General features: G+C 36.2%; 1 protein-coding gene across 14 annotated transcripts in view; it reads left to right on the top strand.

Moving 5' to 3' along the window:
* Positions 1-20,401, top strand: part of Trip12 (thyroid hormone receptor interactor 12) — a 119,713-nt gene that overhangs the window by 73,981 nt on the left and 25,331 nt on the right. For 4 of the 14 annotated variants that reach the window (XM_050154293.1, XM_050154300.1, XM_050154292.1 and 1 more), the window contains 16 exons: positions 163-231; positions 318-483; positions 2,851-2,968; positions 3,060-3,219; positions 4,932-5,085; positions 6,108-6,336; positions 6,602-6,720; positions 10,294-10,501; positions 12,661-12,761; positions 12,923-13,097; positions 14,110-14,251; positions 15,409-15,600; positions 17,128-17,279; positions 18,929-19,101; positions 19,402-19,475; positions 20,116-20,315. In XM_050154293.1, the coding sequence (XP_050010250.1) occupies positions 163-231; positions 318-483; positions 2,851-2,968; positions 3,060-3,219; positions 4,932-5,085; positions 6,108-6,336; positions 6,602-6,720; positions 10,294-10,501; positions 12,661-12,761; positions 12,923-13,097; positions 14,110-14,251; positions 15,409-15,600; positions 17,128-17,279; positions 18,929-19,101; positions 19,402-19,475; positions 20,116-20,315 (2,432 nt within the window). The remainder of the gene's footprint in view (positions 1-162; positions 232-317; positions 484-2,850; positions 2,969-3,059; positions 3,220-4,931; positions 5,086-6,107; positions 6,337-6,601; positions 6,721-10,293; positions 10,502-12,660; positions 12,762-12,922; positions 13,098-14,109; positions 14,252-15,408; positions 15,601-17,127; positions 17,280-18,928; positions 19,102-19,401; positions 19,476-20,115; positions 20,316-20,401) is intronic. The other 10 variants (XM_050154304.1, XM_050154301.1, XM_050154296.1 and 7 more) reach the window with 6 other exon arrangements.

Here is a 20,401-nt window from a genome sequence, read left to right as displayed (position 1 = left end):
CACATACTTTTAATATTACTAACTACACCTTTTCTGGGTTTTTCTTTTCAAAGCTTATATCTGATAAAGAGGTTACCTAGATTTGGGGCAAAGAAAGAACTAAGTGACTGGTGGTGCTAACATTTTATATTAATAAACTTTATTTTCCTTTGTGAAAAATAGGACAAAAAGTCAGTAGAAAGCACTTGCCTTTGTTTTGCACGCCTAGTGGACAACTTTCAACACGAGGAGGTCAGTATCATCTTGGTAGTATATTTTTTTAAATTGTAGAATTGCTAAACGACAGCATAATAATTTCTCTTCTTGTGTTCATGAAGAATTTACTGCAGCAGGTTGCTTCCAAAGATCTCCTAACAAATGTTCAACAACTGTTGGTAGTGACTCCACCAGTTTTAAGTTCTGGGATGTTTATAATGGTGGTTCGCATGTTTTCTCTGATGTGTTCCAACTGCCCAACACTAGCTGTTCAGCTTATGAAACAAAGTAAGTGCTGTTTTATTATTGGTATTTTAAGCCATAAAAGTGTCTCTTCACTAACAAGTCAACCTAAGTCACAAAAGTAAGAAACCATAAATAACATTGGCTATTGAAGAAGAAAAATGGTGGGATAGGAAAGTAAGCTCAGTGATCGAGGCTTACCTGACTTATACGAAGTCTGGGTGTTTGATATCCAGTAGTGCTGAAGATCTTTTCTGGTTTTTTTGAGAGAGTGTTTTTCTATGTAGCCCTGGTTAACCTAGAGCTTGCTATGTAGACTGGACTGGCCTTAAACTTCTAGATCCCTCCTGCCTCTCTGGTGCTGAGATTAAAAAGCGTACGCTGGTACACTTGACTTGATCATGAGATTTTAATGTTATATTCTTTTTTTTTTTTTAAATATTTATTTATTTATTATGTATACAATGTTCTGTCTGTGTGTATGCCTGCAGGCCAGGAGAGGGCACCAGACCTCATTACAGATGGTTGTGAGCCACCATGTGGTTGCTGGGAATTGAACTCAGGACCTTTGGAAGAGCAGGCAATGCTCTTAACCTCTGAGCCATCTCTCCAGCCCCCTAATGTTATATTCTTAAACCTCACCTTTGGGAATGACTCAAGATCATTGATGTTCATATTACGCTAATTACTAATGATCTGGTTTTAGTTTTCTAACTTTTATATTACTTTTAACAATAACTCAATTCTTTCAGCCCTTGTTTGATATTTCCAGTTAATTATCTGAGTGTCGAGTGCTTTCTTCTCTCAGAAAGCTGGACCTTATTTTTACTGATCAGTATCTCCAGTTTTTACAAAATTAACTAATTTTGTGTTTCTTAACCAGTGACAAATTGATCCCTCTTTCTTAGGCCTTGTCTCGTAAGTAAATGTCAGAACGTGGTATGGTTTCAGAAAAAAATCTGTATCTTGATTCTTTGTTATAGTGTTAACTATTGGAACAACTCCAATCACGATTAATAATTTTATACTTGGAATTTTAAATTTCAAGGTTCAATCTTGAGGGTCAGTTTTGCCTTTTACTTAAAATACAGCTTTTGGCCCTATCATTTCAGACTGTATAATATTTTGTCTTGGATAAACCTTGTTTCACTTTTCATTGCATTTCTTGTGAACTGATGCATTGATGATAGACCTTGACAAAAAGACAGTGTGATTGAGGTGTATAGTTGGACAGATTATTGTTTCCCCTGTGATTTGTTTCCACAGTGAAATGGAGAAAAGTTTAACTTCTTCACAAGTAGCTTTGTGACTTACTCTGAAGTCTCTAGGGCCTCTTTGAACAGTTAGAGAGCAGCTTCTCACTAGTTACTGTGAGGGACAGTAGTCCGGCTTTAAATACCAGTTTGGGAAGTGCTTTCTTTGAACACACTGGATACTTTTCCTTTGATGTCATATTGTGACATTTCCTTTATCTCATATGGACCACATTAGACCGTTTCCTTCTATAGTGATAAAAAGTAATTGTGGGCACGTTTACCTCTTTTTCAAGGGGTTATCTTAACTACTTTTCTGATCACTTATCTGATATCTTTATAAAAAATATATAGCACAATTTCAAGGTCCTTTTGTGGTTCTGTAGAATGAAGATTAAAGCATCCTGTAGGTCTAGGAAGCGGTCTGTCTTTGAATTCCGTCCTCATGCCCATTAAAGCATCCTTGTAAAACCTTACACAGTGTACTAATATTACTCGAAAAAGTTGGCAAAACTATACCTTTTCAAGATTAATAAAAGTCATAGCTGTATTTATGCATATTTACATATAGACAATATTTTTAGAAACATAGTACAACTAACAAAGACATAGCTTTTCTTAGATTTTAGCTGTTAGAGTGACTAAACCTTTGCACTTGAGTGATTATCATAAATTCTCCAGATACTGATGTTTTCTGGGAGTGGAAAACTGATATAGTTTAATGATGTTTGTATTAAGTTAACATGTAAGTATAATGTAAGGCAGGAAACGTGAGCTCCAGGTGTTTACCCTATAGAACACGTGCTTCCGGTATATTTAAAAGGAAGGTGGTAAGTATGAGTCTGAGTGACAGCCTGTTGATAGAAAGTGTTGTGCTTCTTACAGTAGCAAAAGGATCCAATATGGTGGTATTTTGGGTAAGCTGAAGGATATGTACTCAGGATGGAAGTCCACAGGAAGACATGGTTAAAAGCCACAAACTTTTCTTCTGCTGTTCTTTTTACACATATAATTGGTTTATATTTTTGCAGTTTCCGTATTCAGATCCTCTGTGAGTAAATAATTTTAATTTTTGCCCTACTCTAGGGAATGATTGTCTTTTAAATAAACTACTACATCTAGTTTAATAGGCTTATGTTATGTGTTGTTGGCTTAACAGACATTGCAGAAACACTTCACTTCCTTCTGTGTGGTGCCTCCAATGGAAGTTGTCAAGAGCAGATTGATCTCGTTCCACGAAGTCCTCAAGAACTGTATGAACTGACCTCTCTGATTTGGTAAAAATGGGGTTATTTTCCTTGAGAGTCTTAACACCTATAGTTGGCACAGAAAGTTACTTATTAAAATAATTACACCTTTTATTTCCAGTGAACTTATGCCATGTTTACCAAAAGAAGGCATTTTTGCAGTTGATACAATGCTAAAGAAGGGAAATGCACAGAATACAGATGGTGCAATTTGGCAGTGGCGGGATGACCGAGGCCTCTGGCATCCCTATAACAGGATTGACAGCCGGATCATTGAGGTAGTAGTTTCATTGTACCATTTAAATATGCCTATTTTTGTGGACAGTGGGTGTAGGGATGGAATGGGGAGGTGGTTGTGTGTTTAGTGTGCTCAGTTTTGAATTAACTTAAGATTCTCTCATTTTGTCTCCTGAGAAAGAAGGTCCTCATTCTGTTGAGGTCAGAAAACATGATGTTCTAGTCCTGCTTCTGCTGCTAACTACCTGCTTGGCTTGGAGCAAGTAATCTAAGTTCTTTATCCCATAGTTTTGTTTCCAAAAGGAAACACTGGAGGGTCAGACTATGTCTCAAAGCAGGTCTATTATTTCAACCCAGAAGAAATCTCCCAGTGTGTGCTTTTTATACTTAATGGGGAAAAAACGGGAAAACAAGTTAAATACCTGCCTCAGGGTGAACATGAAAACTGTGATAAATAGACTAGTATGTAATTCAGTATTTGTGCAATAGATTTAATGACATAAATGTGAAAGCAGTGCTCAAAATGATGGAACTTTTTGTTACTTCGTATAAGAAAAGAAAATGAATAATATGTTGTAGGAATATACTAAAATGTTAATGACAGTTTCTGTGTGATTTATGTTCATCTGATGTTTGCAATTCCTGGAATAATCTTAAATTTCTCAGATGACAAAAAGACTTGAGGTAGAAAAGTGTTTCAGCACTCGAGAGGCTATACATTTTCTGTAGCATTTTTCATACTTAAACATAATTCTTCTAAATTTAATACAGCTTTTGAATTGCAACCATCTTTATACCTCTTATAAAGCTGTAGTTTCTAGATATGTTCCTCCAATCAGTTTCTAAAGTCTGTAGTCCTTATAAAAGAACTCAGAATTCAGAACCAACTTGTGCTTTTATGAGTTAATTGTTGACTGGTCCTTTATATTACAACTGCTAGTGTTCTTAATTTCTAACTTTAAGTGCTTTTCTTTTTAGCATACTCCTGATAATCACATCTTTATTGTTAGTTTATTCTCTATTTCCAGATAGTTACTCAAGTCTGTCTAGGAGTCTCAGCTCAGACTGATCTTTGTATTAAGAGTAGTTTGTTTATTCGTTTTTAAAGTGATAGGTTATTACTATTTAGTCTAAGCTGTCTTTGACCCTGGAAACCTCCTCAGTGCTGGGATTCCATATGCACAACTGTCATATGTAGCATATTTTGCATCTTCTCTAAGGTGCCTGAAGTTAAATAATAGTCTCTTCTGTGTAGTGTTTGCATCATGATTATTAATCTTAAGTTTTAGTTGTGCTCCTTACAGTCTTAGAACAGCATGTAAATGTGAGGTATTTTACTTACCTAAAGACAGTTTTACACGGTACTTGGCTTAAAGGAACATTTTAGGTTAGTAGAAACTGATTCGGTAAAAAATGTTTTCTGTCTTACCATTAAGAGTTGTAAGTACGTATGTAAAAGCTACTTCACAATACAATTTCTTTTGAAATACAAATGGTGTCTTCATGTCAATTATGCTATGTCACTTGGTATATCATTTTATCTGACTTCTGCCTCAGAACTCACGGTTTGGTTTAATTTAAAATGATTTGTTAAACCAATGTGTTTTGTCAGCAGTACTAAAATTTCCACTTTCTGTCAGTTTACTAGCCACATAAAATAGATATGTAAAGTAGCATGTATAGCGGGTCCCTGCTGTGCTTAAGTTAATGAATTTCTACATGTTTATATTGAAGGTTTCTCTCTCTTTGCTCTCAGGCAGCCCATCAGGTCGGTGAGGATGAGATAAGCTTGTCCACTCTGGGACGAGTTTATACTATTGATTTTAATTCTATGCAGCAAATCAATGAGGACACGGGAACAGCACGTGCCATTCAGAGAAAACCTAACCCCTTAGCCAATACTAACACTAGTAAGTATCCTTTTGAGTTAAGTAGAGGTGCACTGTTGGGATTTATTTATTTCACATTGATTTTGAGTATGTTATGTGGGCATACAATAACATTCATGTAGAAGTCAGAGAGTAACTCGAAGGAGCTATTTCTCTTCTGCCATGTAGGTTCTAGTCTTTGGCCTTATTAAGCACCTTTACCCTCCCTCCCTCTTTCCTGAAGTCTAAGACTCCAGGCGTAATATTTTCTTTTTGCATAGTTATGGTTTCATTGAGTATCCTTGGAGGGAGGTAAGATTGTTGAATAATGGTGATATATTTAATTAAAACCCGTGCCTCAGTTATTATGAATAAGTCAGTATTGCTACATGTGCTATGTCTTTTCCACAATTTTTTTTTCCTAAGTGATAGGGTGCCGGTTAGAATGCAGGTTCACTTGATCTGACCCTACAACACTCCATCAGAAAAGGTCTGGGTAGTAAATGTTGGAAACTTGAGAGGTTATATAGTCTTTGCCCCTTTTAATACTATAGTAGCCTCAAAGATATCATATTATAAGACATAAACAAATGTACTTTATAGGCAAAGGACAAGATGTGTAACCATAATTGGACAAACTGTTGTTCATCGTCTTCATCAGTTTCATTCTCCTTTATACATATTCTTTGTGAACAAAATAGCAGAGTCACCTTATTTTCCAGTTTTTTTTTGATAACTTTTATCTGCATAATAACTTTGTTGCTATATACTGTCCTGTATTTATTTCAACCTGTATTTTAGTAGGTTAGTATTGAAATTTTCCTAGTCCTTCTTAGACTATGTTTTAGTGCAAAGAAGCATACTTAGTACAGTGATACTTTAACTGGTCAGAATAGTCAGTACAGTAGTCTCTTAATGCTCAGAAAAGTTAGTTTGTTCTATAATGAAAAAGGCTACCCTAGTATTTCACAGAGTTGCTTGGCTGAATACTTGGTTTTTGCTGTGTTTCTATAGTAGTCAGCCACTTCAGGAATTGACTTTTTTTTTTTTTTTTTAAACATCAGGTGGATATTCAGAGTTAAAGAAGGATGATGCTCGAGCACAGCTAATGAAAGAAGATCCGGAACTGGCTAAGTCTTTCATTAAGACCTTATTTGGTGTTCTCTATGAAGTGTATAGCTCCTCAGCAGGACCTGCAGTCAGACATAAGTGCCTTAGAGCAATTCTTAGGATAATTTATTTTGCTGATGCTGAACTTCTGAAGGATGTTCTGAAAAATCATGCTGTTTCAAGGTGTGTTCATGAAAATGCTAAAAATGTTTTAGAAATTCAAATCTGAAGCAATTTTAGAAATTTCCAAATCATGGTACAGAAAAAAAATGAAGTAAAGTTTGTTTGGAACGTCTTGAATTATATTATAATATAATTTAAAATCTAACTGAGTTTAATAAAAATTACAATTGTTATAATAGAATGGAATTTTGTTCTTAAATTTTAAGTAGTATGACCAGAAACAAAGAACTTCAGATTGTTCATACACAAATGTTTTATTTTTTAGTCACATTGCTTCCATGCTATCAAGTCAAGATCTGAAGATAGTAGTTGGAGCACTTCAGATGGCAGAAATCTTAATGCAAAAGTTACCTGATATTTTCAGTGTTTACTTCAGAAGAGAAGGTAATGCTCCCCCCCCCCCCCTTTTTTTTTTCCGCTGTGTAGTCATGGAAGCCCTGGAACTTGGTCTGTGTAGACCAGGTGGCCTTTAACTCAGAGATCTGCCTACCTTTGCCTCCTGAGTGCTGGAATTAAAGACATGCGCCGCCACCACCTTTAATTTCATTGCCATTTTTGATAATAAGTTGATGAGTCTAGAGCTTGATGTGATGTGTTCAGTGTCTACAAGGAAAGTATTAGTTGTTCATATGAAAGATTATGTGTTTAAGAACTCAAGCATAGAGTGTTTCATGTGTAATATGTTTATTGTGCTAAGTACATGAAGCTTGAAATTCACTGTCACTGATGACTGTAGTCATTCTCAGTGATCTTCCTACCCCCAATATGTGCTCAAGTTTGGCAGCAGTCAGACTTTTATGTCAGCAGTCTATACTAATTCCTTGAATAAGGTTGCAGCGCATCATAGCAGTAGATCAAAACAGTTCAGCATTTGCTTTATCTTTTATTGGGTTGAGAGTGTACATGACTGGTAGAATAACAGGGCATCAGATTCTCTGTAACTGGATTTAACAGATAGTTGTGGGCTGTCATATGGATGCTGGGAATTGAACTCAGGTCTTCTGCAAAAGCAGCTAGTACTCTTAACAACTGAGCCATCTCTCCAGCTCTTGATCACCTTTTCTGTTTTCCCTTTAATGGAAATAGATTTTCCCCCTCACATAATATATCCTAATTACTGTTTCCCTTCCCAGTTTCTCTCCGCTCCCGGTCAGGATCCATGCTCTTTCTGTCTCTCATTTGAAAGCAAACAAGCTTCTAAGGAATAACAATTAAATAAAATGAAATAAGATAAGGAAAAACTAATACATCAGAAGACAAAACAAACTGTAGAAACAAGCCCAACAAGAGTCACAAGAAACAGATACATGTGTAGAGACCCACTGTTCATAATTTAAGAATCCCATAATCCCATAAAAACCCTGAAGTGAAAGCCATAATATATACTCAAAGGATCTCTAGTGTTAAGAGAGAGAAGGAAAATGTACAAAACAAGAGTAAATAGGAAAAAAAAAAAAAAAAGGGAAGGAGTAAAAGGGGAAAAAGGAAAAACCTTGATGTGACATTGAGATGAGGAACTTCATTTATGCTGACCATAAATGGACCAGCAGCATATCCTTAGGAGTTTATTTCCTGAGTGAGACTCCCTTGGAGAATACCAAATTTTCATTTGCAGGTGGTTATCAGTTGGATAGCTTCTGGATTAGAGGGTTAGGGGTGGCAGCTTGTTTCCACTTCTTCAGCTCTATGACTCCATGTGGTGCAGACCCATGCTGACCTGTGCCTGCTGCCCCAGTCTCTGAGTTATATATATTGTTTAGAGAGCCTTAATTCCCTTATGTTCTCCATTCCCTCTGGTTTTTAAATCATTTCCATCACCATTCACATGGTTCCTTAAGTCCTGAGGGGGAAGATTTTGATGGAGACATTTCATCCAGGCTTAGTGTTCCAGTGTCCCTTTATCTGGCTGTGGATTTCTGTTTTTTGTTACCAATTGCTGCAGGAGGAAACTTTTTTGTTGTTGGTAATGTTGGTGTTGGTGGGGTTTTTTTTGTTGTTGTTTGGTTTTTTTGTGTTTTGTTTTGAGACAGAGTTTCTCTGTGTAGCCCTGACTCTCCTGGAACTCACTCTATAGACCAGTCTGGCTTTTTCAGACTCAGAAATCTGCCTGCCTCCCTCTCCTGGGTGCTGGTTTAAAGGTGTGTGCCACCACCAGGCTAGGGGAAGCTTCCAATGATGGCTGAGCAAGAAGGCCTGGTCTGCTTGCCTCGTTAGAGTCAACACTTCTTATATTGGGGTTTTAGTCTTTTCCGTGTTTTAAAATATTATAAATAGGCCAATATAGAAAAAGGAACAAAGGAGGAAGAAGATTTAACCATTTAAAGTTGTCTTTGTAAAGTGGTGTATACCTTAAATCCAAAAGAGGGGTAGATCTCTTGACTTCCAGCCCCAAGAGCTAACATAGCATGACACCATTATCTCCAGGTAACTAGCTTTGTTCAACTAACAACATACTCAAAAAGAAAAAGAAAACAAACAAAAAACAGAACAAAAACAGCAGTAGGTATTGATGTTAAAGATGTTAAAGATAAAGCATTGTTTTTCCATTACCTGTCTGTAACAAGTCAGGTAGGTGTGCGGGTACACATCTAATTTTTTGGTTTAGAAGTAAATGAGATCCACTTGCCCACTTTCATCTCTATCCCATGCCAAGTGATTTTTGCTAAGCTTAGAGAATCTGCTGTACCATCATATTCTGTTTTCTAACCTCAAATATTTGTGGTGCATACATAATGGTGTTAATTGTGCATGGCTAGGTCATGCTACTCATAAAACACCAGAATAAGCATTAATCTCTTCCTGAAGGTCTTATTTTCCTTCCAGATTGAGCTTGGTTCTTCTGCAGTGTATACTAGCTTGCTGTATTGTTTTATGAGTTCATCATTACTTACTGGCATCCTTAAGAAATGTATCATTCCTAGTCATTTTTGCTTTTGTCCTGCCTGATAATTATGTACTCAGTATCTAGCATAGTCTAGCCTAAAACATATTTTTATAACAAGTGCCTGAAGTATAAATCATCCGCCCCTCCCCCCTTCTTTTCTTAAAGAATCTAAAGGAAGCCAGGTATGGTAGTGCCCATCTATAATCCCAGTCCTCGGGAGACAGAGATGGGTGAATATCTGTTAGTTTGAGGCCAGCCTGGTCTGTATAGAAAATTCTAGGATCCCAACAAACAACAGCAAACAAAAAAATCCTAAACAGCATAAAGCAACAAGAACCTAATGAAAGATTAGGACCCCTGAAAAATGTCTGTGCAATCATATATAATTTCATCCACAGAATTTTATTTATTTGACACAGGCTTTCTTAGATATCTGTGACTGTGTATCTCCTATCACAATAGGAACTCTTCAGCTCTCCTTTCTCTGACAGTGTGGTCACCAGTAGCCCTTTTATAGATAGCAGTATTTTTACAGTGTTTCCCTCATAACCTTTGAAGCTAATTGACTACTTATGTCTCTTCCCTTTGCAGTTATCATACTGTGATGTGTGCTGTGTTTCTTAGATTTACTATTGTTTATAAAGTGGATATTTTCTACTTTTTGTATAACTGTTTTATATGATTTTTGGTTTGAAGATTAGAATACATTCAATAAAAATACCTTTGCATTTTACTTATTTTTCAAAGATTTATTTATTATATAAGTAAATAGTGTTCTTTCTGCATATATGCCTGCATGCCAGAAGAGGGTACCAGATCTCATTATTAGATGGTTGTGAGCCACCATGTTTGACCTAGAAATTGAACCCAGGACCTCTGGAAGAGGAGCCTCTGAACCTCTGAGCTATCTCTCCAGCCCCTGAATTTTACTCCTTCTGATTGGAGTTGATATGGAAACTTCTTTTCCTGGCTTTATTTCTAGCTTATTAGGCTTAACATTTAGGGATTTCATAGTGGTGGGGGTTATTCTTAACTCCTGATTAAACTGACCTCTCTTTTTGTTGTGTTTGAAGGTGTCATGCATCAAGTAAAGCATTTAGCAGAATCTGAGTCTTTGTTGACAAGTCCACCAAAGGCGTGTACAAATGGTTCAGGATCCCTGGGGTCCACAACACCAGCCAGCAGTGGGACAGCCACGGCTGCAACCAATGCTTCTGCTGATCTTGGGTCACCCAGCTTGCAGCATAGCAGAGATGATTCACTGGACCTGAGCCCTCAAGGGTGAGTTTTGTTGTGAAATTTTAAAGTACTTTGCCTTTATCTGCGTTGATGTTCTAGACTCCTACTTGAGAAATTTTTTTCACGAAAACTTTTATCATTTTTATTAACATATTTAGAGGTGTTTTTGCCTACATGGATGGTTCTGTATCGTGTTCATGCAGTTCCCTTGCAGGCCAAAATAAGACACCACCCAACCTTCTGGGACTAGACTTACAAGATGGTAGTGAGTTGCCTTGTAGGTGCTGGGAATTGAACTCATGTGGCTGCTAGGAAATCAGAGCTAGCTCCTGTAATATATATCTGGTAAAATATTGTCACTGCGATCCTAAATTTAAATCTTGTATACCTTAAAGAACCTGTTGGACTTTGTACCTTCCCACCTGTGCTGCTGTTGTGCTTTTCTCCCATTTGCCCTTCTACCTTACTGTTCCTCCATCTCAGCACTTCTTCTGTGCTTTGGTCTTTCAGTAACCGTATATCAATACAGGGCTTTACTATAACATGTTTACTTGATGCCTGAGAGATCTTTAACTGCTCCATCACAGGATTCTGTGAGATAACGCAGACAGATGTAATCTTTCTTTTGCATGGGGGTGATGGAGATAGGGTTTCTTTGTGTCCTGGAACTAAAATAATCTCCTAATATTATATTAATTAACAACTTCTTATAATAGTTTGATAATAATATAATATTTCTAAGCCAGTTTCAATAAGGAAGTAGTTGTTTATTATGCAATCTAATAGTTTATTATTCCAAAGAAAGCCTTTCTTTTAAAATATTTTATCTTAATTTGTTCCTTGTTCCAAGTTTTTAAATCTTGGTATGTAGCACTGACTCTCTCATCAAGAATTCACTGTGTAGAACACAGTCCTCATTGTTTTTGTTATGTATGTGCACCTTAGTATATGTTTGCACACCATAAATGTGTAGGTACCTTCAGAGGCTAAAAGAGAGCATCAGATGCCCAGAAATAAGGTTATGATTCTCCATGTAGGTGCTGGAAACAGACCCTAATTCCTGGAGAGAAACAGATGCTTTTAACTGTTGAACCATGTCTTCAGTCCTCCAAGTAAAATGTTCATTTTTCATTTACAAGTTGTTATAGCATATTTCTTCCTGAAAATTTTTCTTGGTTGTGTATTTGAATATATTAAGTATACCTATTTCATAGAATTACCAGACTCTGGGAGTCTTCATTTAAATTATTTAAATGTTATTTGAGCTATAGAGCAACACAGCTGGAACAATTTGCTTAATTTTTAAAAGCATATTTATTTGTGTGTTTGTGTTCCCTGGTGCCAGTGTTGGAAGTCAGAGGACAATTTGCACCAGTTGGTTCATTTGTTCTATCATATTCAGGTTGTCTGGCTTGATGGCAAGTCCTTTACTTATTTAGCTATTTTGCTGTCCCCTAGAATGTTCATTTATCTGCTCATTCTTTTGTATTTTTGTTATTAAATAATTTCAGAAATAATTTTTAATGTCAAGAGCAGGAGGTTGCAAGGTGTGGTGTAGTGTTGTTTAGAATAAAGTCTTGGGGCAGATGAAGTGAAGCCCTCCCTACTCTCAGAGCCAAAGGGTGAGGGAAGAGAATCATGGATTTGAGGTCCAACCTAAGGTAATGTGGAAATGCTGTCTCAACAATCAAACAAAACGTGATAAAAGAAATGCTGTAGACAGTTCAATTAATATTGGTTCTAGTTCCAAATAGGTTGTTCACATTATCACTTAATAGACTTATATAGTTTAAAAACAGGTATGGAAATCATTATGTTGTTATTGCCTTCGTTATACCTTTTGGATATAATACTGTAAGTAGTTAGTATGAACATTAAGCCCCATGTGTTGCAAGTTAGGTTAGGGAAGAAATATACTCGTTTGGTTTTATTTTTTTTGTCAATCATTCTTTGTATTTTTATTTAAATACATTACATTTTACAAAATTGCACATGAAGAAAATTAAGCCTTTAGTTTTTATTTTTTAGCAGCAGTTTTCTGTCTCCATACATCCTTTCGAGTATGACTGTTGCAGATTCCATATTAAAATCACTCAATGAAAATTGTTGTGACATTTTTATTCGTGTCACTGCCTCTAGTATCTTAGCTGGGTTCTTCCGTGGTAATTGCTAACCTCATCCATTGTTTTTCTGTACAACAGTCGATTAAGTGATGTTCTCAAGAGAAAACGACTGCCAAAACGAGGGCCAAGAAGGCCAAAGTATTCACCTCCAAGAGACGATGACAAAGTAGACAATCAAGGTGAGTCCTTTGTTGAATTAATAGGTAAATGGAGGGGAAGGTGATAAGCTTGCTCATGATTTGGTGCTCTTAATTCCTATATTATGTCTGTGAATGGTTTGTTGATTTTTTTTTCTCAGTTTTATTGAAATAATTTGAATGTAATTCTTTTCTCTTTATAGCTAAAAGCCCTACCACTACTCAGTCACCTAAATCTTCCTTCCTGGCAAGCTTGAATCCAAAAACGTGGGGAAGATTAAGTGCACAGTCCAACAGCAACAACATTGAGCCAGCACGAACTGCAGGAGTTAGTGGTCTTGCCAGGGCAGCCTCAAAAGACACCATATCCAATAATAGGTAAAGTTTGTGCTGGGATTGGGGGTGGGAGTTCTTCATCTGAAAGGTCTCAGTATGAGTGTATTGAGCACATTCATTACATGGAGATGATACGTGGGCTTGGTTCAATTTATTCTCAACTCAGATTAGGTAGATTCTTAGGAGGATGTATGTATGTAGCTCAGGACTTGCCTATGGTTTCAGCCCTATCCCCTGCATATAAAAATATATATAATATATCTACTTGACAGTTCTGGTTAGTTTTTTTCTATGTGAAACCTTTTATTGAATTATGCTTGCATTTTCTGTTTATACATTTTAATGAAATTTTTCTACCTACTTAATGGAATTTGAAGATTTGTAGGGGAGACCACCTGCTTTTTAAAAACGTACTTGGCTCCATGTCAGATACTAATTTCTTTCCAGCGTGTGGGTCATATGGCAATGCCTTTCTTGGGAAGGCACTTGATGTAGAGTACCTGTGTAGACTACTTCCTCTATAAATAAGACATTTTCCCAGTAATACTTTATTTTAAAGATAACTTTTAATTTGATTGAGTTGGCTGCTGATTCTCTAAATTAGTTATGAAGAATAATAAGCAAATGATTTTTAAAGTTTATAATTTCAACAGCCTGGTCACATCCGTCTGGTATACCTTATCTTCACCTCACCTCTTTAGGGAACAGTGATGAACACTGTAGATATATTTTTTCCTTTTGTCAATTATTTTGTAAATTTGTATTCGGGTATTGAGCTCTTAGTTGTTTTTCATAAAAGCTGTAATTTTATTTCCTTTATGTCTATGTGTGTGTGTGTGTGTGTGTGTGTGTGTGTGTGTGTATCTAAGTACTTGAGGAAGTCAGTAAACAACTTGCAGAAGTTGGTTTTCTCCACCGTCCTGGGTATTGAACTCAGGTCATTTTGGCAGCCACCTTAACCTGCTGAAATATCTTACAGGTCCCTAATCTGACTTTCAGTTTAGATTTTTTTACCTACATGGAAACATTAATATCTCCTTTTACCTCCTTGTAGAGAAAAAATTAAAGGTTGGATTAAGGAGCAGGCGCATAAATTTGTTGAGCGTTACTTTAGTTCAGAGAATATGGATGGAAGCAACCCTGCCTTGAATGTACTTCAGAGACTTTGTGCTGCAACTGAACAACTCAACCTCCAGGTATTGTGCAGTGCATCTTGTTTGCCGGTGGATGATTTCGTGGGATTTGTAGAAACATTGGTTTCTTTTGCTCCGTGTCCCTTGACTTGCCATTACTTTTCATTCTTTGTGCTCTCTAGTTCTTGACAAATGACAAAATTTCAGACGGTTTCTGAAGAATGTCCTTTCTAAATCCACATAACTGTCCCCACCTGCAGACTCATAGCATTTACTTGGAAAGGCGTGAGACTTTGTCATGACCATTTCATTGACTCTTTGTAAATGTACCTTTTCTAATTTCCATTCTTGTTTTCTAAGCTATTTTATAAATATTTTAAGTTTACTAACTAAAACCACATCACATTTCATCATTTTAATCTGGCTTTCAAAATGAACATTCTAATTTGAAAAAGTTATTAATTAATTATACAAAGTTATGATCTTCACTATGACATTTATACATGTATATTATGTACTTTGATTGTATTCAAATTTCCCTCCCAATACCCTCTCTTGTCCCTCTCTCTTCTGGTTCTCAAGTAGTTCTACTTCTGTGTTTATTTTTGTTGTTAAATGTATTCTGCATAGTTAGAGATAGCATGTCATATTTTGTTGAACATGATCCATTCACTTAATGACGCAATTTTTTTCTGATAGCCTCTTTATTTTGAGTTTGTATTATTATATTATTTTTTAATCCCTACATAGAAAATGCATTAGTTAAATGGAATACCTGTTCTTCATCATGAAATCTTTTTCTGTAGTGTTCCCTGAGCCTTGTAAGAATTGATAATAGATGTTCTGCTTTGGGATAAATGGTTAAAAGAAATTTTTCTCAGCACTTTTACCAGTTATGACTAAATATTATTATCTGTTGCAAACCGTTCTCTGACCAAGACTGGGACCAACACTAATCTGATTATTTATAAGATGTTTTGACTCTGGCCATTTAGCAAAACAACAGGAGGGCTTTTGACCTCCACTGAAATGAATTCCTTCATGTGCAGTGGGCTTCAAATCTTAAGGAAAGAATTTGCCAAGTAATGTTTGAACCACGTTGCTCCAGTGGGCTTATCTTACCTGGAAGGTTGTATTACAGCTCATATGGTTCATAGCTGGCCCATGTAAATGTGAATTGTACTGTTTAAATAAGTATAGAATTCTCTTCACTGTTTCAGGTGGACGGTGGAGCTGAGTGCCTTGTAGAAATCCGTAGCATAGTCTCCGAATCAGATGTTTCATCATTTGAAATCCAACATAGTGGATTTGTGAAACAACTGTTGTTCTACTTGACATCTAAAAGTGAAAAGGATGCTGTCAGCCGAGAGATCCGATTAAAGCGATTCCTACATGTATTTTTTTCTTCTCCAGTAAGTTAATAACGGTCACATCTTAATAGAATTGGTGCTAGCAAGTGCGTACATTTGTGTCCCAATAAGAGTATGTTGTGTGTTGCCTATTCAGTTAGATTCCTTTGACATGTATTTGTTGACAAGGTTTTATTATAGATGAGCCTGGCCTGGAATTCAGAGATCTGATTGCCTCTGCCTCCTTGGTGCTGGTGTTAAAGGTATGAGTTACCATGCCTGACTTCCTTAAATTTTTATGTGTCATAAAATAGATAGTAAAATGCAACCAGACATGAAGCCTATGATTGAGATCCCAACACTTGGAGGGCAAGGCAGGACAGATCATCCTCAGTTATGTGAGTTTTAGACCAGTCTGGGTAGAAAAATAAAACAAAAAGCCATTCTTCCAACCACTAGTGACCTGAAGCCCACATCAACTTTGTCAAGTATTTTCCCCCCTCCCTCCCACAAGGTAAATCATTAGTAGTAGTTTTACATTTTAATATTTATTACTATTTGTTCCATTTGTTGAGGTTATTGTTTTTTCCATAAAAGATGCTTAACAACAATCTTTATATTATAGGTTACAAGGACAGGGTCTGGGTCTGTAGGCTTGTTCCCACCTTTTCTCTTTGCCCTTAGGTGAGAACAGAGCTAACAACTCTCACATAGTCTCGATTAGACCTCCTGTTACAACTGCTTTAGAGTCATAACTCAGGAAGTGGCCTTTTTGGGGAGGGGGGGCGGTTATGATGAGCTTAATGATTACTGTTTACTTGCTTAACCATGCCCCTTTTAAGTGTTCATAGGCATTTTTGGAACACTGTCTAAAGTCAGAAGTGGTATTGTTAGATACTAGTTTTGTTGTGTGTTATTTTAAATCTTATTTTCACATGCATGTGGGTGCAAGTGTGGGATATCCCAGGGGTTTTATATCTTGCTTAAGATTATGTATATGGGGGCTGAAGAGATGACTCAGTGGTTAAAACCACTGCCACTTTTCCCAAAGGACTCAGGTTCAATTCCCAGCACCCACATGGCAGCTTAGAACTGCTGTCTGTAACTCCAGTTCCAGGGATCCAGTGCCCTTACAGAGACATACATACAGACAGGCAAAACACTAATCAATGCACATAAAATAAATAAGAACTAATTAACTTACTTGGAAACATTGTCCTAATGAAATCTATTATAAAAGAAAGAAAATTGATAGATAAAAATCTCCATTTGTGAAACTTCTTATTAAAATGTTTTTGCTAGGGGCTGGGGAGATAGCTCAGTGCTTAAGAACACTGGCTGCTCTTCCAGAGAACCCAGGTTCACTTCCAAGCACCCACATGGTGGCTCATGACCATCTGTAACTCCAGTTTCCGAGGATTTTATGAACTCCTAGGGTACCAGGCAGGCATGCATGTGACACCCAAGAATACATAAAGGCAAAATATTCATATACATCTAATATATAAATAAATTATTTAAAAATATCTTTGCTATGGAGTGTTGACTTTTCAAAAGGTTTGTTTAATGTTTGTTTATTTGTAACTCTAGCTTCCTGGAGAAGAGCCCATTGGAAGAGTAGAACCAGTAGGCCATGCGCCTTTGTTGGCACTAGTTCATAAGATGAACAACTGCCTCAGCCAAATGGAGCAATTTCCAGTTAAAGTGCACGATTTCCCTAGCGGAAATGGGGCTGGAGGCAGGTAAGGACCATTGCCTGGGTATGGCCAGTTTCTACTAGAATTGTTGAAGGAAACCATGGTGAGAGGTTTGGTAAGCTCTTGGTAAGATCATGTTTTTGTTGTTTTGTTTTGTTTTGTTTTGTTTTTTTAAAGACAGGAGTTTGCTGTGTAGTCTGGCCTGTCCTAGAACTCCATATACCAGGCTAGACTGAAATTCAGAGATCTACCTGTCTCTGTCTCCCAAGTGCTGGGATTAGGCGTGTGACACTACTTTTAGCTCGCACCGTGTATTTTGACAACTAATATTTCTAACATAAGTAAATCAGTGACTGGATTGACAATATTTGAAACACATTTTTAGTTTCTGTACATTGATAAGTTTTAATATGTAATGCTTCTCCAACTATTTTTTTTTTTTCATTTATTTTTATTTTCTAGATGAGGTTTTTCTGTGTAACAACTCTGGCTGTCCTGGAACTCACTTTGTAGACAGGGCTGGCCTCAAACTCACAGATACCTGCCTATCTGTCTCTCTAGTGCTGGAATTAAAAGCATGTGCCGCCACTGCCCAGTCTCAAATAATTTTTTTGTATGTGGGCAACAAAACATTTATTCTGAGACTTTATGTGATAAGTGGTTATAACTATATAACTATAATGGGTTTTACTATGTAAGTTGTTATAGAAAGATAAAATTGTTAGGCAGTTCTGTAAGCTTCATTGAAAAAGTTATTTTTATTTTAAAATCCATGTTTCTATGTGTTTTAAAAATGTAGTCAATGTACATAATGCTTTCCATAGTGTGGCTTAAGTTGTTTTCTGTATAATATACACTAGTATAGCACTATACTATCTTAGAATAGTTTTATGAAACAAAGGGATATCACAAAATATGGTGGCATACCTGTGATCCCAATCAAAAAATAAGGAGGGTAGAATCCTATATTTTTTCCTTTAGATTTCTCTTATAAATAAAATACAAAATTTAAAACTAACCTTCAGTTTACTTTGCTACATCCTTTTAAATGAATAGCCACAAAGTGTAGGCAAAAAAGCTACGTGGCTATTTGAGTCTCAAACATAGACCAGAATAAAAAAGCCATAAGGCTTTCCACTTGTCTGCATTTATATGAACTATGCTTGCTTAATATTTGCATGCTTCATGGAGTCGTACAATTAGCCACATTTAAGTTTGACTATATTTGACTCTTGTCAGAACTTATAACAGGAAGAAAACAGTTATCAAATGATGTAGCCGTTCATTTAAAAGTACATAGCAATGTAAATTTGAAGGTTGATTTTTTTTTATTTTTATGTTATTTCATGTTTTATTTTTTAAAGTGAAATTGAAAGTAGAAGCAAAAAAATAGAGGATTCTTCCTCCCTTGCTTTTTGAATAGAATTTAGTAGAGGAAAAATTCCTGCAGAAGTGTGTTCAGATAGTTGAAGTGTTCCTATTCCACCTGAATAATCCAGTAGGCATGGCATTTCATTGAAGCCAGTATTTATGACATCATTGATCATATGAATTCACGGTGGCTAGAGATCATGTTCATTCCATGCTAAATGCTTTGTACTATAAAAAAAGGATTTTTGTGTGTCTGTTTTTAGTTTAACTAATATGTTGACTGAAAATAATAGAATAACCTTTTTTTCTCAAATTATCTTGAGCTTTTCTCTCAACAGAGGATCACAAGCTTTAAAGTTTTTCAACACACATCAGTTAAAATGTCAATTACAAAGACACCCAGACTGTGCAAATGTGAAACAGTGGAAAGGCGGACCTGTCAAGATCGATCCTCTGGCTCTGGTGCAAGCTATTGAAAGATACCTTGTGGTTAGAGGTATTTTACATCTATGTCCTTTACTTGTATGGTTATGAAATTAGCATTAAAGGGTATATTGCTGTTCCTGATAAACCTTAGGCAGTAGGAATCTCTGTTCCTACCAGAAGTAAATAGACGTATGTTGAATGCTTTCTGATAAGAATGAGAATTCTTTCTGATAGATCAGAATGTAATATCTACTTTTTAAAGAAAATATCAGTATAACCAGTGTCTTTTATCTGACACCTAAAATTCCTAATTAACTATGTTTTTGGCCTAAATTTTTTTTTGTTTGCTTGGTTTTGTTTTGTTGCTTAGGGTATGGAAGAGTAAGAGAAGATGATGAAGACAGTGATGATGATGGATCAGATGAGGAAATAGATGAGTCTCTGGTAGGTACTTTTTATACCATATTGTAGTTATATCATGCTGTATTTGTGATTTAGATTTCCTGGGTTCAAATAGCCCCTCACCAACCATTGTTGGAAAAAAAAATCACAGAAATGAACAATTGTTTTAGTAATTAATAGTTTATTTTAGTGTATTTATGTAATAAATTTTTTATTTATAAGTTTCTTATTGTATCTGCTTATAAATTAATGGTGTATGTAGAAGGAAAAATTCACCAATTTCCCAGAGGGAATTCAAAATCTGAAATCAATTGGATATTACATGTGCAAAATCCACATTTGCTTGTATGTGGTAGGTTGTAGAAAAAATGGAAGTTATTAATTGTACTAATATTCAGTTGTCTTCAAATCTGTGCATGCAAAATATGAATTGTCTAGACTTGGATACCATCCCTGTGTATATGCAAGTATCCTCATTCTTGAAACAAAAAGTTTAGTCTCTGATCACTTCTGTCTTAAAGCATTTTAGGTAAGTGATAATCAGAATATAGGGACTTCAGGAGGATCTGTAGTTTCAAACATCCACCATAGGTCTTAGTTTGTTTCTCCAGCAGGATATGTCTTGGCTAATGTATAGATGCCAGTACTTGGGCTTATATGGACCTTTCTTTGCTTTATTCAGGCTGCTCAGTTTTTAAATTCAGGAAATGTAAGGCACAGGCTACAGTTTTATATTGGAGAACATTTACTACCATATAACATGACGGTGTATCAGGCAGTGCGGCAGTTCAGTGTACAGGCTGAAGATGAAAGGGAATCTACTGATGATGAGAGCAATCCTCTGGGAAGAGCTGGTATTTGGACAAAGACTCATACAATATGGTAAGTCTGAACTGGCTTCTCTTGGTGGTATGTGATCTTTGGTTTAGAATTCATATTAAATTCATGGTCCAATTCTGTGACTAGAG

Source organism: Alexandromys fortis, unplaced genomic scaffold (assembly GCF_014885135.2).
Source record: "Alexandromys fortis isolate MF-2015 unplaced genomic scaffold, M_Fortis_MF-2015_v1.1 scaffold_40, whole genome shotgun sequence".
Classification (NCBI taxonomy): Eukaryota; Metazoa; Chordata; class Mammalia; order Rodentia; family Cricetidae; genus Alexandromys; species Alexandromys fortis.
This window is presented reverse-complemented; position numbering and strand designations above follow the sequence as displayed.